Consider the following 27,884-nt stretch of genomic DNA (forward strand, 5'->3'; position numbering starts at 1 on the left):
ACGATATTCGCGGGCTTGTTTTTCCTATCATGATATCCTTGAATTAAAAAAATAGTTGTACATTTGAAAACTACAACTTTATTCCCTTTTCCCGAATGAGATCTACCGATATTAGACTATTCCGTGTTCGTACTTACATGATCAACACGGCGGTCACAAAATGTGAAACATGATCTGCGTCCCCTTCCAGATTATCTGAGATCTACCCTCAGTTTTTGGAGTTAGTGTTACTTAGTCTTTAGTTTTCTAGTTGTAGCTTGTGGGCTATATGCATTTGTTTTCTGTTTGTGTTTTTCTTTCTAAGTCAAGCAGTTGTCAGTTTTTTTTTTCGATATATAGTTTGACTGTCCCTGCAGTGTCTTTTGCTCATACTTGAAAACTCATACATGACCTTATAATGTACATATATATGTATTTTTGTTTTTAACTTATGAAACATATAAATTACTACTCTTACTGTTATTTACTAGGTAATTGATATCAATCTCTAAATGGATAACTCACGGGAAAATTTTCAAGTGCGTTTGTTGATCCTAAATCCTTGAACTTCTCACATTTCAAAGCGCGACGAAGTTGTCACGTGTTGTACGATTACCAGATGAATTCAGTTTTGATAATGTATCCTTTATATAAGACAAGGTGATAAACCAATTAACCATTTTTCTTTTCACATTGGTCTACCGAACAGGTGCTTTTTAAAGGTAAGATATATGTACAGTAGTAATAACACAGAGTCATATGTCCATTTATCGAAATAAACATGGTAAATTGGATAGTATTTCGAAAATAATTATCAGCCATATAACAAAACTGTTCACGTATTTTTTTGCGAGATTGAAAAAATGAAGTTAAATATATACAAAATGTAAACCATTGATGAAAACTTCTATTATTTTGTCCAATCATATCGACTCGTTAAAGGGTAGATGAATAAAAATTTAAAAAAATGATGTGTATCCGTTTTATGAGTCAGCTTATACTAACACCAGGTTTTAAAAAAGTTTCAACTGTAACAGCTACATGTACGAGAACATGGACATTTTATTCAATCCTCACCAACGTGGTCAAATTCTAGCATTGATTTATTCGTTTCGATGTATGTTTTTAGATAAAAAAAATTTAATAATAATTTGAACATAAACCATGGAACTTAAACAATGCTAAATTTATATAATGAATATTGAGAGAGAAGAAATAAAATAAAAATAAAAAAAAAAAAAACATCCACCTTTTTATAAACTAAGATAAACAAAATTCTTAAGAAAATATTTCATTCATTTATTCTGCATCTTTAAACGCAAATATAGTTACATTTCATTATAAATCTGGCAATTTTACAATGATAAATAACGTGCATACATAGCAAACTGAGTTGTCCGTTACCTTATAATTTGACGTTGTGCGTAGTTATACGCCCCTAATAAATGTTTAATGTTTTCGGTACATTTGGATACTATTTTTAGCAAATATTTACCGGGGATCACACTTGGTGACGGTATATAAGTCTTATAATGCATTTATTTTTACGATCGGTATTTGAGGTGACCCGGTCACCTTTCCGTGTATGTCCAACAAAGTTCAACTAGAAAATCTCAGTTTCAATTGTTCGTTTTCATAGTGAATAGGGACAAAGAACATATAGGGAGTCTACTATATAATACTCAAATGAACGTTTTAGTAACTTACTGTTATTTACGAGAAATCAAGCTTCTCATTGATGAAAATAAATGGTTGTCAGATTGCTATATATGCGTGTTTTTGGCTACCCTAAAAAATCAATTTAAATTCACGAGTACACATTGCACTCTAATGCTGCTTTAAGACAAGAATCACTGTCAGGTTTTATAAACATGTTCCCGGAGCAATTCGACTTTGACATGTCTGACTTTTATGACTGTAATTGGGTTACTAGATGTACCATGTGACCGTAAAACTTATTTTTTTGACTGATATCAGAACAGTCTACGAAATTCATGTAAAATAGTGTTTAGAAACGAGGTCAACAAATATGCTTGATATCAGAAACACTTTATAAAATGCGAGGTCAATAAATATGTTCTTGATAAGAAACGTCTATGTCCTTAAAATTCACCTTAATTAAACCTTAAACGAAAAGGTAGAAATATTCTAAAATTCATCTGAGTGTAAATATTTATATTACTCCAATGAATCTAACATTTAGAAATTATCCCACTGTATATGCATGCGGTCATCTCAATTAATTCATACCAGCCACGTTAAAGTCATAAGTCATAACAGATCTATATTTTGTGCAAATATATCTTAAAGTACAACTTATCTAGACATCTTCTTGTTCATATATCTCAAAGTACGATTAAATTTGTCATGTTAGATCAAACAAAAATGACACTATTACTTGATTTACTATTAAGGTACATCTTCACAGTAAATAGTTCGTGTTTTTTTAAACACCACTTGCAGGATACAGTTGTAGTTCAACCTTAAGATCTGACTATCTATGCCTAACATTGCATATGAAATATTAATTTATTTTGTTGTTAAATTGATTATATTACCACTGTGCTATTGAAACAGAGAGAATCAAATTTGCATTACAAACTGCGTACACATTGTATAAAATACCTCTGCCTTCAATAATATTATTTCATATTAAAGTTACAAAGAAGTAACCTCGAATCTAAATTATAAACAGTGTATTTTCTAATTAAATAAATGGAATACGTGTTGTTTACAAAACAAAACTTAAAAAAAGAGGATAAAGCAGTCCTCTGGAAAGTGAGTTTTAACTTGTGTATTTGTTGGGAAAATCAAGATGATCGAACGTGATTTAACTTTTTGAGAAAACATCTTTTAAAGAATGTTGAACATCTCATAAGAATCTCAAACCTTCGGTATATAGGTCTTCTATGTAATAACTATTTCGACAAAACACTTTTCACAATTGCAAACGAGATCAACAATTATGGTCGAAACCAAAGACGCATACTGTATAATACCTTAATCCGATGCGAGGTCAGTAACTAAGTTCTTGATAAGAGACGTTTGTGTCCTAAAGTATGGAGAGGTTCACCTTAATTGAACCTTAAACGAAAAGGTAGAAATATATTACAGTACATCTGAGTGTTAATATATATGTGGCGTTAATGAATAAAACACTTAGAAATTATCCCATTGTGTATGCATACGGTCATCTCAATTAGGTCATACCATCAATGTAAAAAAGTCTTTAGTATGAAACTAAATGATTTATAACAATCCGCTAATAAGTCATCTGTTTAATGTGATTTTATTCTTAATTTGTCAAGGACGTATGTTTTTATGCTAGACTTAGTTAATCCCCCTAACAACTTGATATAGGGACTTTCTGGTTAGAACTATCATCAGAGTACGTTATTGCTGTTATATAACCTTTCACAAGAGCAAAATACGACATACGTACATTACGTGAAAGTTGTCCTCTGTAACTATTTAACCTTTTACATAGAGTGTGTGGCACGCGTGGTCATAGATTTTCTTGAAACTTCAAACGCTTACTAGTCTTGTTGAAACAAACTAAAAATGGCAAATATTTGGTGCTAAGCAAATCGGTTGTCATAGCCATTGACCAGTTTTACCTCTTTTGAATATCTATGATTTTTAGCAGAAAAAGGCTTTTTTCAACATAATGTTTCGTTATAAAAAATAAATAGAAAGAATAATTGTTAATGATTTTATCAAATATGTGCATTTTATTAATCGATTTTAATAACAAATATTTTCATATCGATTTTAAATCATAATCACATATAACCCCTTTTTATGTGGTTTGCATAAGGTAAAACATATCCTGTTGATGTCATTGTTGAATGCTCACCATTATTGTTTGCGGACATCTGAGTTAAAGTCAACCAATAATTCATAAATACCACAGTCTAACCTTATCAATGATGCGAAAAATTAATGCGGAATTAAATATCATTATTTTGTTACCATAGATGCAAATTGCTTTGTTTTCATTTTTCAGAAAAATGTTTTTAAAGTCATAAAAAAATAAATCAATATTCAGAATGTAGAAATTATCGTAATCATCAAAATTTAAACACAATCATATCTAACGGTATCATAGTTTTAATTGTGTTGCTATTGAAACATTGTCATGATTATACACACGTTTAAAACAAATTTGAAAAAAAGTTTCTTAAATGACCACAAAAGTAGGAAACACTGATTACGTTTCACTTTATACACACTTGTGTATATTTACATAATTTTGTTAGTATATTAAAGCGATTATGGTGTTACTACTTGAAGGAAACAAACACAATTTCTCTTATCTTGATGATTATGAAGAACTCTAAGTTTGTTTTTATGATTGTCAAACATATACAAGAAAAACTTTAGAAGAATTGTATATTTAATGGAGCAATATTTGGCATTGGATGTGTTGTCATGGAAATAAGCAATCCATTTGCAAAAATAATTAATTTTTGCAAATTAGTTTTAATAAACTTCGATTCATATACCAATGAAGGTATACATTTTTCTTAAATAATGCTGGTTTTCTTGTATTTGAGAAATGTTAATAATATTCCAGGCATTGTTAGTAATAGTGTTGCCATAGAAGCAACAAATTATATGTATAAACTTGGAAAATGTTTTAAAAGAGACTAGATCACTCATACAATAGCTCTCTTCTGCAAGCTTTCAATTTAATGCAGTGTTAAAGAATTATGGTTATTACAAATCAGTCCAGTAACTATTATCCAAATGCTGTAGCGAACATTGAAGATCATAGTGACACTTTGTGTTGACAGTTTGGAAAATAGTTACTAGCTCCCATTTATACATAATATTGAGAAGATACAATCAGAAAATTGACAGTTCAAGAAAGGCCAAGCTTAAAACTGTTTGTGTTGGGCACGGAAGTTATGAATTATAACAAATGCAAATAATCAATATTAATATTTTGTATAAAATAAATGATTTTTAGTTGTGGTTTGCTTTATGTCCAGTGTCAAACATTTCAGGCATATTTCTGAAGAGAACACAATCAATCAGTTTTATAGGAACATTGTAGGTTTTGTTGAAAAGTTTATAAAGGTAATCATTTGATATAGTTCAACACAATAAAAAAAAAAAAAAAAAAAGAGTCAGACGTTGATCCTCTTAAAAAGATAAGTTACCATCTGACCTTTCTTTCTACAAGCGAAAAAATACCTATATTATAAGTTGTTTATGTTTCTTATTCATTTTTAAAATTAATGTTGGAATGGCAAAGCATGTATAGGTATACATTTTGACTACTATTGTATTATTGGATGATGAGTATTTACATGAAGATCATTTTTCAGGTGAAGGTGAAATAAAGACAATTTCAATAAGGTCCTGTCATTAGGGTAGAAGGTGACAATTTGAAATATCACTGAAAATAGGGATCCTTTGGACAAGGACAGAAACTTTAAAAATAGGTCAACTAGGGAGCCCCTAAAATAATTAATACAATGGTTCTTTAGCAAACAAAGGGCCAAACCAGCAAGAATGTGTACGATTGGCCGTCGTCCTGATGGCCCCTGCTATCCAACTGGCACATTTCTTGATTGCCGTTTTGATATAGGAGGTATTTTCGAGATTTTCCAAACAGTTTTGTGTCCCTACGAGGAGCCGCGGAAAATCGGCCAGCAGGTGGCAACGGGTCTTACAACGAGCAGCAGGGGGAGAATATACCATCTAGACAATTATTCCATAAGGGTTCCAACTGACTACCATAAGAGATTGCCCGCTACACTCATGCGTCAGTAATTCCATCTTTTATTAAAGAAATGTTTCATAGGAAAGGAGGGGAACGGCGCTTAGTGCCCCCTTGATCCGCCAATGGTAGCCCTATCTTAACGTTAGTTATAGGCATTGGATAATTGAAATTTGAGAAAATAACAATATCTTATTAAGTTATTGAATTTTTAGCAGCAAATTATAAAAATATTGACAATGTGATAACTCTTTACAAAGGGAAACTTTCAATGAATTATATACAGGTACATGTTATTCTATTTTCACTGAAAGCCAATTACAGAAAGATCTTTCTCAAAATTGTCTTTCTTTAACAAATTTACTTTGAAACAAGACTCAATGTTTATAAAATATCATACATGTAACTTTTTGTCTGTGACTTTCTGTCCTACGTATACATTCTGACCGTTCTATAGAGCAGGAAAACTGACTTTAAACCTATGTATATGTAATAGGCTTTGCATCAAATTTATAGAAACACTTAGATCATTGAACCATTAATTTAATCAAATAAGAAAATATAAAATGCTTTTCAAACATATTAGCAAACGATAAATATATCGACTTTCAGGAACATTCAATACTAAAACAAGGCTCTTGAATATATCAAGTTAAGTCCGCGAATATGTACTTAAATTTTATGAAAATATATTAAACTACCAAGATATCGTGCTTGCAGAGGCTCGGGCAGACATCAAGTAGTCTGCGAAATGTTGATTTGTTTTTTTATAAATTCACATAAAAACAATCAAGATAAGGCTCGGTCATGCCTTAAGTAGTATATGGAAATTATTATTTTATATGAAAATATGAAAAAGACAAAACTGTATTGGATTTTTCAACTTTTATGGATTTTATGGCCGACTTCACACCTTTTGTGTGTAACTTTATATTTGTGATGAAAATTATAACCGGTAACCTATAACATAGTACACTTGATATAAATCCTTTAAGAAATAAAAACGCTATAAGCATTGTTCTTTCGGTTCAGATATTAGCGTAACCCATCAAGGGGAGTTAATTCGTATTGTGAGGAATATTACACAATGGTAATTTAAAAAAAAATTAATTTCACACATTTATAGGTAGAATGCTTTTTTTGTGTTTGTTTAAAATAAATGTAGCCGCAAAATTTCGCAACACTACACCAATTTTCTCAAAAATCCCAACTTTCTCCGCTGTTACCACTGTCACCAACCAAAAATATATCGTTTGGCATCATTTTTCTCACTAGGCTTATATGATCTACATATCAGCTACTTTTTAGAAAGATCGGTGACTATGTGTGCCGGAAAAGTTTAAGTGTTTATAGAGAATGAATATTAATACGCACAAATTTTATCTTTTTAAAGTACAAGTTATCTGTATAATTATATATACTGAGTCAAAAAGTTTAGCAACACTTTTTTAAAAAACTTTGTTTGTAATTTCTAGAATTTTTTTTTATTTAAACATCATTTATATAATCCTTAGTTTTACCTGTAATTAAAAACAGTCGTACTTTTTTCCTCGTGATTGATTTCGCGCCATTTCAGCTTTGCACGTGTAATTGATGTTTTACCTTCTGTACATGTATCTGTACTTTTAAAACGATATTAAAAATTTCTTTTTCACTAACGTTCAGATACACACACCATTGGTAAGAAAAACACATACACCTTTGAAAAAATGCATGGGACGTCAACCAGGCCTGCCCGAAAAAGACCGTCAGAAAGCTCTTGAAATTATTAATGCCGGAATGAGTGTGATTTTGAATAACACTATATTCATTTCCGCATTTGCACCCTCCAGCGCTCCATAGAAAGAAAATCCTCATGAATGTGAGTGATAAACATTCATGTTGCTTCTGAAATGACATAATTCCATTTTGTTATTATTAAAATTATATGTTGCTATGATTTTGTAATAAAATAAAGTTTCACATTTTTGTTGCTAAACTTTTTTTGGCTCAGTATATATATTCTTGTTTTATAGATCTTCAAGTACAACAGATATATATGTGTGTGTAAATAGATATTAAAGTACAACTTATCTATATGTATTCTTGTTGATATATCTTAAAGTACAGCTATATAATCATGTTAGTTTAAAAAAAATGAGACTATAACCTTCGTTACTTGTAAAGTACATCCTAACATTCATTAGCTTGTAAATATTTTTTGTGTGTCTTTGCCTACCATTGCATCATAAATTATATGTATTTAAAGTGATTATAATTCATATTTGCTCATAAAAAAGTGTGGAACAAATTTGTATTTCAAAATGCGTTTCTTATTGTATAAATTATCTCTTCCTTAATTATTTTGATTAATAGTCCATGTTACAGTTTGAAAGGGAGATCTTATGATTGAACCTCTAATTTCAAATATAAACAATGTATTTTAAAAGATGACTTAAAAAAACGAGAAGACGAAAATGTCTTTTCGAAGAGCGAGTAATTTGCCTGTGACATTTTTTTTGGCTAAATGAAAATTATCGCAATTGACTACAATGTATCTAATAATTTTGTCAACAAAACATACCAAACGGATTTAATTTCAAATCTTACCCTTCAAGTGTTGCACATAATAATGCATGCCTTGTATGTATGTTTCGTTTCTTTATTGGACGTACCAGCCAGGAACTTTTACTTTAAGTAAACTGTAACTGTAAGTGAAATTGTTAATTAAAAATATCAATAAAAATAGATATACTTATGAATTCAAAATCGTTGACGTTATTTGCAACAATTGAGCTTGTCCTTTACTCTGATTTTGTTTTTGTTCTGTTGATGGGCGATGACAATTGGTAAGTCATAGATTTGCTCGCAAATTTGTATTTCTGAATACCGACATAATTTACAATAATATACAAATGAATACATTAAATTCAGTTGTTTTGTGTAAGTAATACAATTGTTGATTTGTTCTCCAAATCGTCATCATCGTTCCTAAATATGCTCCAAAATCGTTTCAAGTAATTGTTGATATACATTGTAAGTGTTATTAAAAAATAATATGTATTTTGTTACCTTGATGTCAAGAGTTAATATAAAGCTTGTTATTTCTAAAATCTGTACAATGAGAAGATGTGGTATTATTCCCAAAGAGAAATCTAACAAGAGAACCAAAGAAGCATGTAACACATTCACAGATGTCGACTTATTATGCCATAACTTCTTTATTTATTGGCATGCAAACTAAATTATGCTTTTTCAGTGGTTTCCGTCTTATCAAAGTTTTTATCAAATAATTATCGTATTACAATAATATTGATACTATAATAAATCTCGTCTGAGGTTTTTCTTTTTTCGTTTTAATTTTCTGACCGGTTCAGCGTATTATCCATATCAACAAACTTATTCAGTTTTGATAAAGTTTATAGATAAGTTTTTATGTCTATGAAAATATGAAAGCTCACTTATTACGTTCTTTTTTAAATAAAATAAATTGGTTGCAACGGTAACAAAAAATGCTACTTCGTTTTACAATTATATTTTCACTTTGCATTCACTAAATATACAAACTGTTATCATATGAAAATAGAACTAGTTTGACTTAAAAAAGGTGAAAAATAGTAAGATCTCTGATTTTTTGTTATAATTTCATGTACGTTAACTCATGACAGAGATAATTAGATGCCACAACTGTCAAATGTCTCAAAGTTGAGGAGAATTTTGATCAAATAGAGAAAAAATTAACGTTAGACTTTAGATTCAGGTCGTCACCAATAGTTAAATCCAATTCAATATACTTTAGAACTATGGTTATCTATCTTTCCACGTGCAAAAATAAAATTGCTAACTTGTAAAAGCCTATCATAGGGGAACATATTAGCAAGCAATATCATGGTGCAATTCTGCCTACAAGATGTTCTTTTCCAGAGCACATCAAAAGAGAGGCATATCAAGGAAGAGCCTGATTCGTGTATTTGACAGGTACCGAGTCATGAACACAAGGATTGGATAGAAGACAAATCAATGGCAGTTGGAAACTAAAATGGACATCTTTGTCTGCCATTGCATCCTCGTATCAGGAACGTTTGAAATGCGGAGGCAAAAATTCAAGCTGTGTTGGTAACTGTGAATGATTCCGTTCTGGCATTCCTTAAACGGGTTTTGTATTGACAACTGTCAAATGATTATAAGAAAATCTGTCTTTCTACCAAACTAGGCATTTAAACTTAACAAAGAAAGTGATATCACTTGTTAAGTTGAAGGAAGTTATAAAAAAATTACATTTTCAAGTTTTTACTTCCATTTTGGAACCGGAAGTCACTCGTTCTCTTAAATGTTCAAACATTTACATATACCTTTTGCACAACATGATCACAAAAAAATTGTCATTTCTATAGGGAAGCAAACAAATAAATTATTAAGGGGAGACTATAATATTTACTTCCTATTTTTTATCCTCTTAAAACAGTAATTTAACAAAAGTAAACTATCCAATCATACTCAATCAATAGAAATACAAGTAATGATGAACACTGTTATATAATCACTTTGTGAAAAATTGGTCCCGTTAATGTTATTACTACCACTGGGTCGATGCCTCTGCTTGTGGACTGTAGTCCCCGAGGTTATCACCAGCCCAGTAGCCAGTACTTCAGTACTGGCATGAAAATACGGATGTTTTGTGTTATTAAATTTACTGTTACAAAATGTTATAAATTATTATAAATTAAGGAATGTATCTCCCTCATGCAAAGCTCTGATTCATTTCACGGATTTGGCTATACTTTTTGGAACTTTTGGATTATAGCTCTTCGTCTTTTTTATAAGCTTTGGATTTTACATATTGTGGCCACGAAGAGACATGTATTGTCGAAATGCGCATCTGGTGCAGAAAAATTGGTACCGTTAATGTTATTTGTAATCACAAGATATACAATAATCATACGAAAGGTCAAACTCAGGAAAGTCGAAAAAGTAAAATATCTATATTTTCCTCATAAGATTCAATTGTTAATATACTTTTCATTAAAAGAAAACGTAAAATAATTGAACATCTGTCTAATCGACTATAAAATCCTTAATTGCTCCTTATTTTATCATCTAAAAATTGATTTGTTCTTTTCATTATTGCTTGGGTTCGAATTAAACAATCTGAAGTGATTTTTCCACGGATAAGTCAACTCTCTATCTTACAGCTATTAGTCTCTCGTTATCATTGTTTTTAATGATTGTCCTACTATATCCAACTGTTAAAAAATCTATTAATTTTGAGAGTGATTTTAAAGATTTTAAATATTAGGTATTTTGTTATCCCGTTTATCTCGTATATGTAAGAAAAAATCCCTTTTTCATGATCAAGTACGAGCGATAGCAAGTACTTATCATGAAGTAAGGGATTATCATTCTCTTACAAACTGAGAATATTGTAAAGAGCTAGAAGCGAAACTATTCTTTTGATTGGTTGTATTCATTAATTTGTTTCATTGTTGGTGTAAATTAAATGTTTATAATTGATGCATGATTTCATTTTGCAGTATTTCATTTGTGATTGTTTTAGTGATGTAAGGACTTTGTTTTGATTTGGGAAATATTGAAAATAATGTGTTATAGACAAGGTTTAAGTTGTCACAGCAGTACAATATACATATGTTTCTTAACGGTGAGTATGAATGTAAATCTTTAAATATTTGATCGAGGAACTATCCTTTTTTTAATTACAGTTTTAATTAATAAATACATTTAAGTTACAACAAATTTTGTTCCTCAGCTAATACGTCAGTACGTCATTAAAACTATTTAATTATGACTGGGAAATGTTTTAATAAAATGTCTTTAAAATTTTTAAATGATTTTGTTTTGTTTTATCGGAATATTGGAAATATTTCTTCTCTTTTGTCAAAGTTTATTTTTTAGGTAAATTAGTTAAAATTATTCATTTTCATAACATAATGGGTGCAAATTTTACTGCAGCAATAAACTTCTACTAATTTTGATTTTCTATTTGTTTCACAATGCAACTTTCAGGCAAATACAATCACTGTGATAAATCCTTTCTATCTAGTACATGTGTGCTTCAGGGCAGTTGTAACTCATTTATAAAAAAATCGTTTTCAATTGTTAGTAGGTCTGTACAATGAGAAAATTCTTTCTTAAGAACATGATTTACATTCATTCTTCACAATTAAGAGACACCAAATTCTACAATTTCATTGACCGAGAGCATTTTGCTATATTCTAAATCAGACTTGAAGGTCAATACGGGAATGACCACTATTGTCACTGCCATTAACAGTATACCTTTGAGTTATATAATATGAATTGAGATCGGGTATTTATAGTAACAATCAAAGGACATTCTGTGAGATAAATATAACAGTGCACAAGGTTATTATAACATTCATGTAAACATAAATTATGTAACTAAAGTATAAAGTGTCAAGTTCTTCTGAAAAATGTACTATAATTCGAACATTTTTATATATATATATATATATATATATATATATATAAGTGCCTATAAATAGCAGCACATGACATACAAATCTATGGGAGTGTGGATTAATCAGTACAGAGATTAATTCAATTACACACTTACCATCCTGATTTAAAAAATGTGTCATCCATTGTTCAGAAGCATTGGAAAATTATAGAAAATGATTTAAATCTAAAAAAAGTATTTTCTTCACCACCAGTCATGGCCTTCAGAAGACCTAAAAACATCCGTGACAAATTAGTGACATCTGTTTTGACCAAGCAGCCTAATCCATCGCCCGGTTGCTACAAACAATGTGGTCGAAGGAATTGTTTGTGTTGTAAAGCTGCCAATACAAGCAGTTCTTTCATCAGCTCCGTTACTAAACAAAATTATACCATCTACTCTAATTCCAACTGTAAAACGGAGAACTCAATTTATATATTAACATGTGACACTTGTGGCATTCAGTATGTGGGAGAAACAATGGACAAATTTAATATTCGGCTCAATAACCATCGTTCATCGTACAAAACCAACAAAAACTGTCCTCTCACAAGACATCTTCGTTCAACGAAACATCCTTTTGATAATGTCACTTTCCAAATTATAGAAGTCAACACCGAATGGGACACCACGGCGAGAAGGAGAAGAGAAAACTTTTGGATCCACCAACTCCACACTTTAGAACCTGATGGTCTTAACGAAAAAGACGAAAAAAGATACAGGAAAGATAAAGAATAATTTAAAACAAAGCATCGTCCTTTTTATCCCGTAATATTGGCCAATGGACGTTGCTAACTTCAACTACCAATTATGTATTTTTAAGGTAGCTAAATCCAAGTGCAACATGTACATTGAGCTGCAAAATTTTCTTATTTTCAAAGCAGCTAAATGCAAGAGGTCATGTACATTGAGCTGCAAAATTTTCCTATTTTCAAAGCAGCTAAATGCAAGAGGTCATATACATTGAGCTGCAAAATTTTCTTATTTTGAAGGCAGTTCAGTGCAACACAGACGTTGAGCTGCAAAAGTTTCTTATCATCTACATCCTATTTCACCTGGATAGATGCACGCTTGATAAAGCTAGTTGGTCTAGCGAAATATTGCGTTTATTTTCATCATTTTGTAAATATTTTAAACATTCTTATATTTACATACTAAATAGTGTGTTAAAATTACATTGTTAGGCAAACTATATATATATATATATATATATATATATATATATATATATATATATATATACCTTTTGCATAACACAATCACAAAAAATTCTCATTTCTATAGGAAAGTATTCACGTAAGTTATTAAAGGAAGACTATACTATTTACTTCTCATTCTTATTTGTTGAAAAAAATATTAAAATTTGTGTTGGTTTCTATTAGATAAAAATCAAAGAAAAAAATTGTTATGATTTTGTTCATTTCAAATGTTAAAAAATACTCTTTTTTATAAAATAATCTATCAGTATCTATGACGTATTGCTAGTAATGAACCAGTAAACGTACTTTTTTTATTACCATTACTTAATTACATTCTCATTTTGTTAAACAAAATCTTAACATAAAATTTGTTTTGGTTCCTATTAGATAAAAAGCTAAAGAAAACAATTTTTTCTGCTGAAATATATTTAAATATAAAAAAATATGCTAAATGTTATTAAATTATCTATTATTATCCATGACGTATTACGTGTATCGATTCGGAAACGTGTTCTTTAATTACCATTACATAATTAAAAATAACTTTCATTGTGTTAATATTTCTTCCTTGTTTGAAATCATAATATAAACTCTGCTGGATATAAACACAGTGTTGGTCTTATTTACAGGTAAATATGAATGATTTCGATGTCAAAACTTTACATTTTGTATATCATTTTTATTTGTCACATTCTTTTCCGTTAAAGAGATAGATATTATCGTTTAAGTATTAAAATGTGGCGGTGTTATGAAAAAATTGATATACAAATCAGTTTTATCTTATGGTGTTCATACAATAGATCTCTTATAATTTATCTTTGTTTTGTTGTTCTTACAATTGATCTCTTATAATTTATCTTTGTTTTTATCTTAAATCATATTGTTTTATATGTAAGTAGGATCTTAATTGAGTAGCATTATATATAATGATACAGTAGACATATCTGTAATGACTTATTGCCTTTATGTTGTATTATGAATCAGTATAAATGACAAAAAGGTATTATCTTATTATTGTTCAAAACTATAAGTATCTGTCTTAAGTACATATTTTAGTTAAAAAAACTGAATTTCAAAGACAACTATGCAATGACAGTAATGTTTTGACCAGCGGCCTATGCATGTCTAATTAAAAGAGTTTATTGAACATAAACTCAAACTAGGGATATAGGTCAATCAATCTGTATACTGTAAACAAAACTTATTTTCGCGGATACTTTATTTCGCGATTTACCCTTTCTTGACAACTTCGCGGCTATTTAATTTCGCGATTTTCTGATTACTTGATGAAGTTTAATAAGGAAAGATCAAATTTTAAACATATTCGCGACGATTTATATTCGCGTTATTTTTCTACTCGCGAAAATCGCGGAAATAAATCGCTCTCGAAAATAAGTTTTGTTTACAGTACGCAAAGTGTTGTAAGCATATTTATTATATACTTAGTAGTACATACAGATAAATTGTATGTGTAATACAATCAATGGCAAGCGTGCTGTATCAGCCATCCGTGATGATATTGATATCAGCACGGTTGCAAAGCTTTATCACACCTTTAATCTGTATGACGTCACGTCATAGATTGCAGGCACTGTTGCAAAGCTTTCAAATGCTAATCTGTATGACGTCATTTCAAAACTCCTTATCTGTATGACGTCATGTCACATAAAAAAACCCATCTACTTGAGGTAAATGCATATAATAAAGTGTATATGATATGGCTTTTTCAATATCACACACCGTGTCATCCCTCAACCAATATAATCCCTCGAGCAGAGCTCTTGGGATTATATTGGTGTCTCGGGTTGACACGGATGCGATATTGAAAACAAAAACATATGATATTCGCTATTTATCCTAATATAGATTAATTTCTCGCAAATTGATTGGCTTATATTGTCCTTATAAATTTCGGTGCATTTTTTTTATTACGTCAATTGGAATTATCTACCTTATACAATTGACCTAATAAACAATTAATAGTTGCTTTATATTCCTATTTTTTAATTATTTACACTTTGTGATTAAATATCTTAATATATTTAGTTGATATTGTCCTAACAATTTAATTTAATATAATATTTGTAATGTAGCAAATTGAGGATAAATTCGATACACAATGTACAGTTGTCCGAATACGGAATTGATATAGTCCATAAATTTCATATCAGGTTTGGCTTGTATGTTTTATATTTATTTGTATTTATTATTGGGCATGTCATTATCATTACATATCATGTAATTTACAACATCTAAATTCGTTTTACAAATAACATAGGAACAGTTGTCATTTACATAAACTAAATAAAACTCATTGAGGTAGTTTGATTGAAGTATTAAGTGATATGCTGATATATCTCAATACCAATGTAATTTGGTTTGTTGAGAAATAAAGATATATATAGACAGAACAAAACTTGAAACTATTGCTGTTTTCTGCTGTTAAATATAGTGTCATATATGTTATAAATTTTGTAATTGCAAAAGGATATACACTTGTGCCAAAAGACCAGGAGACAAAAAAGAGACAAGGAATGTCATCGAGTGTATTCATTGAAATAATAAAAATTGTCAAAAATCTCTTTTTCAATTACTCTTCAATAAAACAAATTAAGCATATATTGTTATGCATGCAAGAGTTTTTGCAAAAATGTTTTTTACATCAGAAAATGCCTGTATCAAGTCATGAATATGACAGTGGTTATCCACTTGTTTAATTTGTTTGTGCTTTTGATTTTGCTATTTGATTATGAACTTTCCGTTCGGTAATTACTTAATTTAATTAAATTTTTGTTGCAATGCAACATGTACAACCATTTTCCTTTTTTCACTGGGTAAATACAACAATCGTTTATTCAAAGGAAACAGTCACAAAATACAAATGTATCCGGCAATTCAATGTTTAGTTTGTTTACCTTTAACAAAAATACACGTTTCCCTTAATAGAAATAAACTTTGCAATCCTACTGAACCCATAGAAGAAATGGAAGATGATGACACCAAAAAACAGCGAGTATGGTATTTGTCTGACGGTAATCCAACACAGGAGGAAAGGATTAAAGAATATGATAATTTCTGTACTACATATGAACAGGTTAGATTGATATTCTTGTCATACAATCAGATGTAAATTAGATATTTACTCTTCAAGGCAAATGCTGAATGACTACAATATATAAAGTACTGCTTCAGTACTCTAACAAATTTTATTTTTGTGTAACAAGATTGTTCTTGGGGTCAAATCATGAACATTTACATGAAGTGTTTTTTTTTTTTGGAATGCCAAGTATACACACGTAAAACATAAGAGGCTATTCAATCATTTAGGATCTAAATGGAATAACCAAGTTAATCACAGGTCAAATATGACGGAATTGGAATTGTTATAGATATACATTTACTAAGTTTTATTAGTATAAGACACTCCATTCAAGAACGTGTAATTTTTTAGTGTGTGTATTTATGCACAGTTGCATTATTGTAATACATACCCAAATCATATCAATCCTCCATTATTTTTCTGTTACTTTTAGGTATTTGAGGAGGAGGATTGGCAAAGTCCGTATGTTTGTGCAGAAACAGTAGGGTCATATATAACTGACAACCGAGACAAAGTTGAAATACTTGATCTAGGAGTTGGAACTGGTCTGGTTGGAAAACGCGTAAGTAAATTGTATTCAAGTCTTCTAACCTAAACATAGAATACAAGGGAGAACTCATACTTTAATCTAGATATTATTGATTAAATATTCGAACAACGTCTGAATTCACAAATGCACGTTTTCGATTTCTTGAAAAGGATACTATTTTTAACGCATCAAAAACGAATGGACAAGAACTGTCATATTCCTGACTTGGTACAGGTATTTTCAAATGTAGAAAATGGTGGATTAAACCTAGTTTTATAGCGCTAACCCTCTCACTTTGATGACAGTCTTATCAAATTCCATTATATTTACATTGATGCGTTAACTAAACAGACACATCTGATGAGTTAAGCCTTTTTCAACTGATTTTTATAGTTCGTTCTTATGTTGTATTGTTATACCACGGTCCCAAGTTATGGGAAGGGTTTGGATCACGCTACATTGATTAACCCCGCCACATTACTTATGTATGTACTGTTATGATATTGTAATTATTGTATCTATTTATGTTCGCCTGATTTGTATTGTGTGGCCTGATAGTTGTTTACAGAATAATTTTAGAATTGTGCAGTTTAGAAATCACTGGAACAATTACAGAATGATTGGATCTTTCCAGAATGATCCTAATAAAAGATGCGTTATATAAACTTCTACATTTTACTAGAAACTTCTGTTGTAACTTTCTAGGATGTTCCATTATAGACTGTTCTAGAATCTTCCATGAAAACTATATATATATATATATATATATATAGACACTAAAGTTAATCTCTCACTCTTGGACTTACACTTGGACTTAGACATCGATAGACATTAGCATTCACAGCATTTGAATTGACACTTTTATTCTACAAACAACATCATACTGGATTATGACCTTAGTAGTGAACGTAATATTCAGATTGGATTCCGAAAGGTATCCGGATACAGATAAAGATAAAAGATTGGACTCATATTTTGACAGTTAAGTTGACAGTAATTTTTGTGTAATACTTCTTGTAAACTTTTGTATAATAAATATTGTTAAATTTTACTATTGATTTGTGTCTTTTGTTGGCTACAATTTAAAGGCGATTTCTGGCCGTAACAGAAATTGGGGGCTCGTCCGGGAGACTGAAAATATCTTATTCAAAATTTGTTTAGTAATTTTTTTGATAATTAGCCAACAAAATTCTACAAAATGGCATTTGATGCCGGTAAATTTTTGAAAACGCCAGACCTGGAGGGGTTTGATAATTTAAAGAAAGAGGAATTAGTGTTGCTTGCTAAACATCTGAAACTAGATTTTAAAGTATCTATGAGAAAACAAATTATAAAAAATTTGGTAATAGATAAATTAGTTGACTCAGAAATTTTAGGTGAAGAGGCTCTTGAACTTAAGGTAGAAACTGTTGACGCTATCAAATTAAAACAGCTTGCATTAGAAAATGAACTTAAATTAAAAGAACTGGAAATGAAGGAAAGGTTGGAGATGGAGAAAATAAAAGAAAAAGAAGATGAATTTAAATTAAAACAAGATGAATTTAAGTTAAAGCAGGCAGAACTAGAAATGAAGGAAAGATTGGAAATGAATAAAAAGGAAAAAGAAGATGAATTTAAATTAAAAGAACTTGAAATGAGGGAAAGACTAGAGGTGGAGAAACTAAAAATTGAAATGGTCAAAGAAGAAAGCAACACTAAAGTCCAGCCAAAATCAGAATATTTTGATGCAGCAAAAAATATACGTTTGGTTCCCAGATTTTGTGAAAAAACAGTCGATAAATATTTTCCACAGTTTGAGAAAATTGCTCATAATTTGAATTGGCCAAAGCCATATTGGACTACAATGCTACAAAGTGTTTTTGAGGGTAAGGCCGCCGAAATATACTCCGCACTTCCATCAGAAAAAAGTTCCGATTATGACACGGTGAAACAGGAAGTTTTGAAAGCTTATGAGCTAGTACCAGAAGCATATAGAGAAAAATTTAGATCTTATAAAAAGTTTGATTCGCAAACCTATGTGGAATTTGCTCGGGAAAAAGAAGATCTATTTGATAAATGGCTTACTTCAAAGAAAACAGATAACAATTATGATAACCTAAGACAATTGATGTTATTAGAAGAGTTCAAACAATGTGTTCATTTAGACTTAAAAACACATTTAGACGACAAAACTGTTGGGACAATACATGATGCAGCTGTAATTTCAGATAATTATACCCTTTCACATAAAAGAAGTTTCAAGGGTCAAAATGTTAATAATTCAAGTGGAAATTACAAAAATCAAAGCACTGAGCGTACTGATAGTAAGTCTATTGCACAGAATAAGAGTCAGTCCAGTTTTAATATGTCTAGTCCAAAATTTGATACTTTTGAGAAGAAGTCACTGATTTGTGCTTATTGTAAGAAGAATGGTCACCTGATGGTTGATTGTTTTAGACTCCAGAAGAAGAATGAACGAGATAATAAGCCGAAGTCCAGTGCGTGTACGACACCTTATATTACCAGTACGTTGGAATGTCCTGCGAGTCAGGCTTTTAAGTCCAGTTTTTGTGATAAAATGGAGGAATATAAACCCTTTATGTCTGATGGGTTTATTTCTATTGTTGATAATACCACTCTTCAGCCTATTAAGATTTTACGGGACACTGGAGCTTCTCAGTCTTTATTGTTAGAAGGTGTGTTGCCTTTGTCCGAGAAGACTTCTGTTGGTGCCTCCGTTTTGTTACAAGGTGTAGAGTTAGGTTGTATAGATGTTCCTCTCCATCGTATTTATCTGAAGTCAGATTTGATAACTGGACCAGTTATTGTAGGTGTTCGTCCTAATCTCCCTGTAGAGGGTGTTACATTATTGCTAGGAAATGATTTAGCTAGGAACAAAGTGGTTGCTGAACCAATTGTTACCAGTGAACCAGTGGTGGATGTTAAATCACCTGAAGATGATGCTGAATTGTATCCAGCTTGTGTTGTTACTAGAGCGATGGCTAGAAAACAACAAGATCAGAATTTGCAAGAAGACCAGTTTGATTACATGGACCTCTCTGACACTTTCCTAGCTGACATTGAAGGTCCTGGTAGCTCAGGAAAGGCCATAATAAGACCACCTAGTGTTAACAAGAATGTTATTATGCCATGGCCAAACGTAAACAGCCATTCATTAGACCGAAAAAATTTATCCGAAGAACAACATATAGACCCTGAGGTTCTTCAGCTCAACCAGCGGGCTCAACCACAGGAGGAAGCAGACAAAGTGGCCGAATGCTATTACCATCAGGACGTCATTTTAATGAGGAAGTGGAGGCCTCCTGATGCTACCCCAGAGGAGGAATGGAGAGTGGTATACCAAGTGGTGGTGCCTAAAGTGTATAGGCAAGAAATTATTGGTCTTGCCCATGACACCCCCTTGGCTGGACACTTAGGTATAAGGAAGACTTGCCTTAAGATCTTGCAGCATTTTTACTGGCCCAGACTTCGAAATGATGTTGCAGAATACTGCAAATCATGCCATATATGCCAGGTTGTTGGTAAGCCTAACCAGAAAATACCACCAGTACCACTTCTGCCTATTCCAGCCTTTGACGAACCTTTCAGCAGAGTTCTAATTGACTGCGTTGGACCTTTACCAAAGACCAAAACTAGAAATGCGTATTTATTGACAATCATGTGTACATCCACACGCTTTCCTGAGGCTATTCCCCTAAGAAATATCAAGACACCTACTATTGTCAAAGCTCTTATCAAATTTTTCACGTTAGTAGGACTTCCTAAGTCTATACAGTCCGACCAGGGATCAAATTTCATGTCAGGTCTATTTCAGCAAGTCATGTACCAGTTAGGGATTGCTCAGTATAGATCAAGGGCGTACCATCCAGAATCTCAAGGTGCCTTAGAACGTTTTCATCAAACATTGAAGAACATGATTAGAACTTTTTGTCTTCAATTTGACAGAGACTGGGATGATGGAGTTCACTTTCTACTTTTTGCAGTCCGAGAGGCTGTTCAAGAATCCCTTGGATTTAGTCCCTTTGAGTTGGTATTTGGCCATACTGTAAGGGGACCGTTAAAATTGATTAAGGAAAAGTGGCTAACTGAACATACTGACCTGAATCTCTAAGACTATGCATCTAGATGTAAAGAAAAATTGTATACTGCTTGTCAAATTGCTCAGAAAAACTTAAAAAATGTACAGAACAAGATGAAAATATGGTATGATAAAGATGCTAGGAACAGAGTTTTTGAGCCTGGTGATAGGGTACTTGTATTTTTGCCAGTTCCTGGACATCCTTTACAGGCTAAATATTGTGGTCCTTATACAATAGAGAGTAAAATCAATGATTTGAATTATATTGTAAAAACTCCAGGTCGGCGTAAACAAAATAGAGTATGTCATGTTAATATGTTAAAACCATACTTTGAGCGTACTAATGAATGTGAGAGTAAACCAGTTGCCACTTTAGGCATGGTTAAATTTGAGAACAATCATGACAAACCAGATGTAATTGAACCACCTTTTAGTTCTAAAACTATGGAAGAGACGGTTAGATTGAAAAATTCAGAAATTTTGTCAAATTTAGACTCAAAACTTGCACATCTGTCTTTTGATCGCAGAGAAGAAATAAAAACTTTGGTATTTTCTTTTAAAAATCTTTTTCCAGATGTGCCAAACAAAACCACTGCTGTTTGTCATGATGTTGATGTAGGAGATTCTTCTCCAATTAAGTAACATCCTTACCGGCTTAATCCACTCAAACTTGAAGCTATGAGAAAAGAAATTAAATATATGCTTGACAATGATAATATTGAGCCGAGTAACAGTGAATGGAGCTCTCCTTGTCTCCTTGTGCCAAAACCAGATAAAACCTTTCGTTTCGTGACTGATTTCAGAAAAGTGAATTCAGTCTCAAAATCCGATTCCTATCCGATTCCAAGGATAGACGATTGTATTGACAACATTGGTCAAGCAAAATTTGTGAGCAAATTTGATTTGTTGAAAGGTTATTGGCAAGTTCCACTGACACAGAGAGCTCGTGAAATATCAGCTTTTGTTACACCAGATGGTTTATTTCAATATACTGTAATGCTGTTTGGCATGAAAAGTGCACCAGCTACATTTCAAAGAATGATCAATAATGTTATAAAAGATTTAAACTGTTGTTATGCTTATATTGATGATCTAATTGTATGTAGTGATAGCTGGGAACAGCATTTAACACATTTGTATGATACTTTTGATAGATTGTCACAATCAAATTTGACTGTTAATCTTGGTAAAACTGAATTTTGTCAGGCCACTGTTGATTATTTAGGGCATACAGTTGGCCAAGGTCAAGTGAAACCTATTATGGCTAAAGTAGAAGCCATTTCCAAATTTCCTCCTCCTACAAATAGAAAACAACTTATGAGATATTTAGGCATGATTGGATTTTACAGAAAATTTTGTTCAAATTTTGCTACTGTGGTTCAACCACTGACTCATCTTTTACGAAAAGATTCTAAATTTATCTGGAGTGAAAAATGTCAAAACGCTTTTGAAAATAGCAAATCACTTTTAATTAATAGTCCAGTTCTGATTACTCCAGACTTTGAAAAACAATTTAAACTTGCCGTTGATGCAAGCGATGTAGGAATTGGAGCTGTTTTATACCAAGAGACAGATGATAATGTTGAGAAACCTATATCATATTTTTCCAAGAAATTAGATAAACATCAGAAAAATTATTCAACTATTGAAAAAGAGTGTTTTGCAATGTTGTCAGCACTTCAACATTTTGATGTATATTTGAATCCCACTGTATATCCTATTCTTGTTTGTACTGATCATAATCCTCTCACCTTCATACATAAAATGAGAAACAAGAATCAGAGGTTGACTAGGTGGAGTTTATTGTTACAGGAATATGATGTAATTGTAAAACATATTAAGGGTAAAGATAATGTAATAGCAGATGCTTTATCTAGAGCTTATTAAAACACTTTGTATATACTATGTATTTTTGTTCATTTTATTCATGATAAATTTTTGTTACACTAAAACTTCTTTTAAGGGGGGAGGTGTTATGATATTGTAATTATTGTATTTATTTATGTTGGCCTGATTTGTATTGTGTGGCCTGATAGTTGTTTACAGAATAATTTTAGAATTGTGCAGTTTAGAAATCACTGGAACAATTACAGAATGATTGGAACTTTCCAGAATGATCCTAATAAAAGATGCGTTATATAAACTTCTACATTTTACTAGAAACTTCTGTTGTAACTTTCTAGGATATTCCATTATAGACTGTTCTAGAATCTTCCATGAAAACTATATATATATATATATATATATATATATATATATATATATATATATATATATATATAGACACTAAAGTTAATCTCTCACTCTTGGACTTACACTTGGACTTAGACATCGATAGACATTAGCATTCACAGCATTTGGATTGACACTTTTATTCTACAAACAACATCATACTGGATTGTGACCTTAGTAGTGAACGTAATATTCAGATTGGATTCCGAAAGATATCCGGATACAGATAAAGATAGAAGATTGGACTCATATTTTGACAGTTAAGTTGACAGTAATATTTGTGTAATACTTCTTGTAAACTTTTGTATAATAAATATTGTTAAATTTTACTATTGATTTGTGTCTTTTGTTGGCTACAATTTAAAGGCGATTTCTGGCCGTAACAGTACCTGTCCCAAGTCAGGAGCCTGTAATTTAGTGGTTGTCGTTTGTTTATGTGTTACATATTTGTTTTTCGTTCATTTTTTTACATAAATAAGGCCGTTAGTTTTCTCGTTTGAATTGTTTATCATTGTCTTGTTGGGGCCTTTTATAGCTGACTATGCGGTATGGGCTTTGTTCATTGTTGAAGGCCGTACGGTGACCTATAGTTGTTAATATCTGTGTCATTTTGGTCTTTTGTGGATAGTTGTCTCATTGGCAATCATATATCTTCTTTTTTATACAATGAATAAATAGTCAAAATATGGGTACATCAGTCATCATCGTATAACAATTTTAAAAGGGACAACATAACGGAACACAAAAACATCTATCTACAAAAACATTCATTGATTGGTGTGTCTGACGTCAGAAAATTTTATACGTCTTATAAATTTGTCGTTCAATGTGCATGCAAACAAGGTTAAAATTTACATAGGCAATGTTAGCATATAGGGTTAAAAAATCAAAAGTAAAATGCAAGAAACTAAACATTTTTCCAGGCGTGTTTACTTTGTTCTGATGACACTGTTAACAAGGAATGTTTTGTACTTAAGTTCATGTTTAGATTATTTGAAACAAACTCAAAAGACAATGGATTCACATAACAAGAGTCCGAGCGAAATGTCTAGTGATTGGAATACATGTATCCACATAATACCACTGCAGTTTTCGTACACATAAACATGTTTCAAAACTTATGCTATCCGCAACATGATGTGTTTGTTAATTTGTTGTATTGTAAAACCAAATCTCTATATCACAGTTTGACAATTGACACAAATTGATATATGATAGATAAAAGTAACGTTCCATATATAAACTGGTATAATGTTGTCAACATGTATAATAATTATAAAAAGTGGAACGCAAGATACCAGAGAGGCAGTCAAACTCTTAAATCGAAAACAAAAAAAAAACTGACAACACCATGGCTAAAAATGAAAAAGACAAACAGACAAACACTAGCACACATGACACAACATAGAATAAACAACACGAACCCCACCAAAAAACTAGGGGTGATCTCAGGTTCCGGAAAGGTAAGCAGTACTTGTTCCACATGTGGCACCCGTCGTGTTGCTTATGTGATAACACTCCGGTAAATAGTCTAATTCGTTAGGTCACATTCATGAAAGGGAATTTTGTAGTTACGACGTAAGGATCATATCCGATATCATTTGTGAAACGGTTATTCCATAACGGTCAACCAACTTGTGATTGCGTCAGTAAAATAAACGAAGTGATGATTTCAACTTCACCATTTTGAACTCTTGGTTAAATAGCTTCCTTGTGAGCAGCAACCCTCTATCAAGAAAATCATGATAGGAAATGCAAGCACGGGAATTACGTATGAATTGGAAGATATATACACCGTATGCAGGTGCTGCTGAAATGTTGCTACTAAGACATGGGAAGTTAACAATTGGAAAACTGAAATCATCTCTTTTGTCGTAAAGTTTTGTTTTCAACCGACCGTCATTGTCAATTTTTAAATGTAAGTCATGATACGAGGCCGACTTAACTGTATATGTAGTATCCTTTATCTCTTTTTCGATGTGATAGACGCATTCAACATAGTCACCAAATTTTGAATTATTTAATAAAAGAACATATAATTTATATTTATTGTCAATTTTAGAAGAAAAAAAAATGAAATAAATCATTATATATTTTTGACAGCTGCATGAGCTTGGATTCCGTATTTTTGATGGAATTGATCCGTCACAGGGCATGCTGACCTTGGCAAAACAAAAACAGATATATCGCAGCCTTTACTGTCAATTCTTTACATCAGAACCTACAAAAATTAACGAAGGTAAGGATTGTATTTTTTAAGAAACAAGTTAAGCACTGGTATTTAGTAAACTTGACAATTAAAATTATTGTCAGAAGTGTATCAGGAATGGATAACGTTAGCTGAATTTGGTCCGCAATGCTCTTCAGCTTCGTACTCTATTCAGCCTTTTAAACATGTTTAATTCGAGTGTCACTGATGAGTCGTTTGTAGACGTCTGGCGTAATTGTTAATTTTTAGTCCCGATATCTATGATGAGTTTATTTATCTGGAAAGACTTTAGAAGACAAAGTTATATTTAAGGGCTTATTTGTCAATGTAACGAGCAATTTTATTATCTAGTTATTAACATTACTATACATATTTGTGAAGAAATAGAGGGATAGAAGAAACTGTTGATTAGGATAACTTTGAATACGTCAGAAGCTAGAGATGATTTAAATACTAGTGAAGTGTTCTTTTTGCCAACAGTCCTACAAATTTCCAGAATTAGCATAGTAAGAAGTATGGATTATCGTAGACAGTTTGCTCAACCTATACCGTAATACATTGAACCGTCCAATTAATCATGTTAATCGTATTTAGTAACATGTATAGCAGATAATTTCATGATTTCATGCTATCTTTGGAAATTTCAGATTGTTCTGTTTCAATCAGTTTACGTAGTTATAAAACTCATGTGCAATTGTTTTGATTCTTATGCATCCTTGACTTTAAACTATTCGGCTTTTAACCTCCCCGATGAAGGTAAATCTAGAAAAGTGCTTCGAACAAATATAAATTATTACGTTTTGCTACAATTTTTTTTTTATTTTCTAATAATGATTGTATTTTAAGATATATAGCATTACTTATTCTATTCTGTAGGTTCATATGACGCCATTTGTATATCTGGTGCCTTTGGAAAAGGTGACATTCCGGAAGACTCGGTGTACGAAATGATAAGACTTGGAAAACCAGGTAAAATGATTGTAAATATTACTTAAACTCACAGCCTCTGTTTTGTTAAACTTCCATATTCCTTACTTGCTACAGGACATGTTTAGACGACATGGTGGGTTGAACCTTGTTTTAAGGCTAGCTTAACTTCTTGCTTACATGCCTGTGTAAAAATTACCGTTATAATCTGAACGTGTTTGCTTTATGTCGATAAGAAATTCAATAAGATATGTACAATGTTGGATACTACAATGCATGAACGACATGTATCTTATATACTCCCAAAATATAAACTACCATCCTCAATTTTATTAGTGTCGTAACAGAGATTAAAGCAGTACACATGTTACATATCCATGACATCATTGTCAAACTAGGGTTCTCTTTCTTTCAAGTTAAAAATTTGAAAGTTGTCAGGATTTATTATCCCGTTTTTAAGTTTATTTTCTTGACAGGCTAAAACGGGTGAACATTTTAAAGAAAGAACAATGTTTTTCTTATTTTTTGGTTTTAGCCTTTAATTGGATAAGACCGAGTAATCGGTCATAATCTGTATTAACCTGTTCTAAATAAAAGCCTGAAATTCATTGATTGTCATTTTTTTGGACACATGTATCGTATTTGATTGTCAGTTATTGTTTTGTACAGAAACTATGCTGATAATTTCTAGATTGAATAATGTTGCATTTGTACTTTCCAGCCTTTAAAGATTACTATGTAGTATTCATTTTGTCTATTGTTGAGAACCGTACGATGACATTTAATGATTTACTTTTTCATCACTTGGTATCAGCTGGTGGATTGGCTTATTGTCAATTATACCACATTTTTACAAGAGTATCAAATGGAAAACCAATTAAGCTGAAAATGTATCACTATATCACAGAACAGTATACACTGTGCCTAAAATGTGAAGCTGTTTTCCACTGAATCAGAAAAAAAATCACTGCATTAACATTCATTATATTTCGTGTATTGCAAAACCTTGCCACTCAAAACCGTAGTCAAAGAACAATGAAATTAAAAGTGTGATATAAATCAGAGTGGGTTTGAAGGAGGCAAATTGAATGTCATTATTGAATATATCAAATTAGACATACGTCAAAGGGACAGTTACACAACCCTAAATGAGTGAAATACACATAGAAAATGTAAATGTTCAAAACAAACGTAGGATTTATCAAAGTAATCAACTATGATTTCAGTTTCTTTATTCACATATGCCTTAAGGATGTATTCTTCTGTCTTTTCAGTCTCGTTCAGTCTCGTTTAAATCTCGTTCTAGAATAATTTTGAAAACATGTGATACAAGTGGAAAATATCAATGAATCTTAAAAATATCATAATCAAACATAACTCTGTGAAAAAATTGTGTATTTACAATGAATGGTTTTTGAGAAATCCAGTTTTCAAATTTTAAGACCAGTC

At 31.3% G+C, this 27,884-nt stretch overlaps 1 protein-coding gene across 3 annotated transcripts in view; it reads left to right on the plus strand.

Annotated features, from left to right (window-relative positions):
* Positions 1-585: 585 nt before the first annotated feature.
* The window catches only part of LOC143059784 (methyltransferase-like protein 27), a 28,445-nt gene continuing 1,146 nt past the window's right edge, over positions 586-27,884 (plus strand). The window contains exons 1-5 of one of the 3 annotated variants that reach the window (XM_076233347.1): positions 586-701; positions 16,307-16,454; positions 16,894-17,022; positions 25,403-25,538; positions 26,385-26,477. In XM_076233347.1, coding sequence (XP_076089462.1) covers positions 16,344-16,454; positions 16,894-17,022; positions 25,403-25,538; positions 26,385-26,477 — 469 coding nt within the window. In that variant the 5' untranslated portion in view covers positions 586-701; positions 16,307-16,343. Of the gene's footprint in view, positions 702-13,384; positions 13,458-13,870; positions 13,990-16,306; positions 16,455-16,893; positions 17,023-25,402; positions 25,539-26,384; positions 26,478-27,884 lie in introns of those variants that run through there. The other 2 variants (XM_076233346.1, XM_076233348.1) reach the window with 2 other exon arrangements.

The sequence above is a fragment of the Mytilus galloprovincialis genome, chromosome 14 (genome assembly GCF_965363235.1).
Source record: "Mytilus galloprovincialis chromosome 14, xbMytGall1.hap1.1, whole genome shotgun sequence".
Classification (NCBI taxonomy): Eukaryota; Metazoa; Mollusca; class Bivalvia; order Mytilida; family Mytilidae; genus Mytilus; species Mytilus galloprovincialis.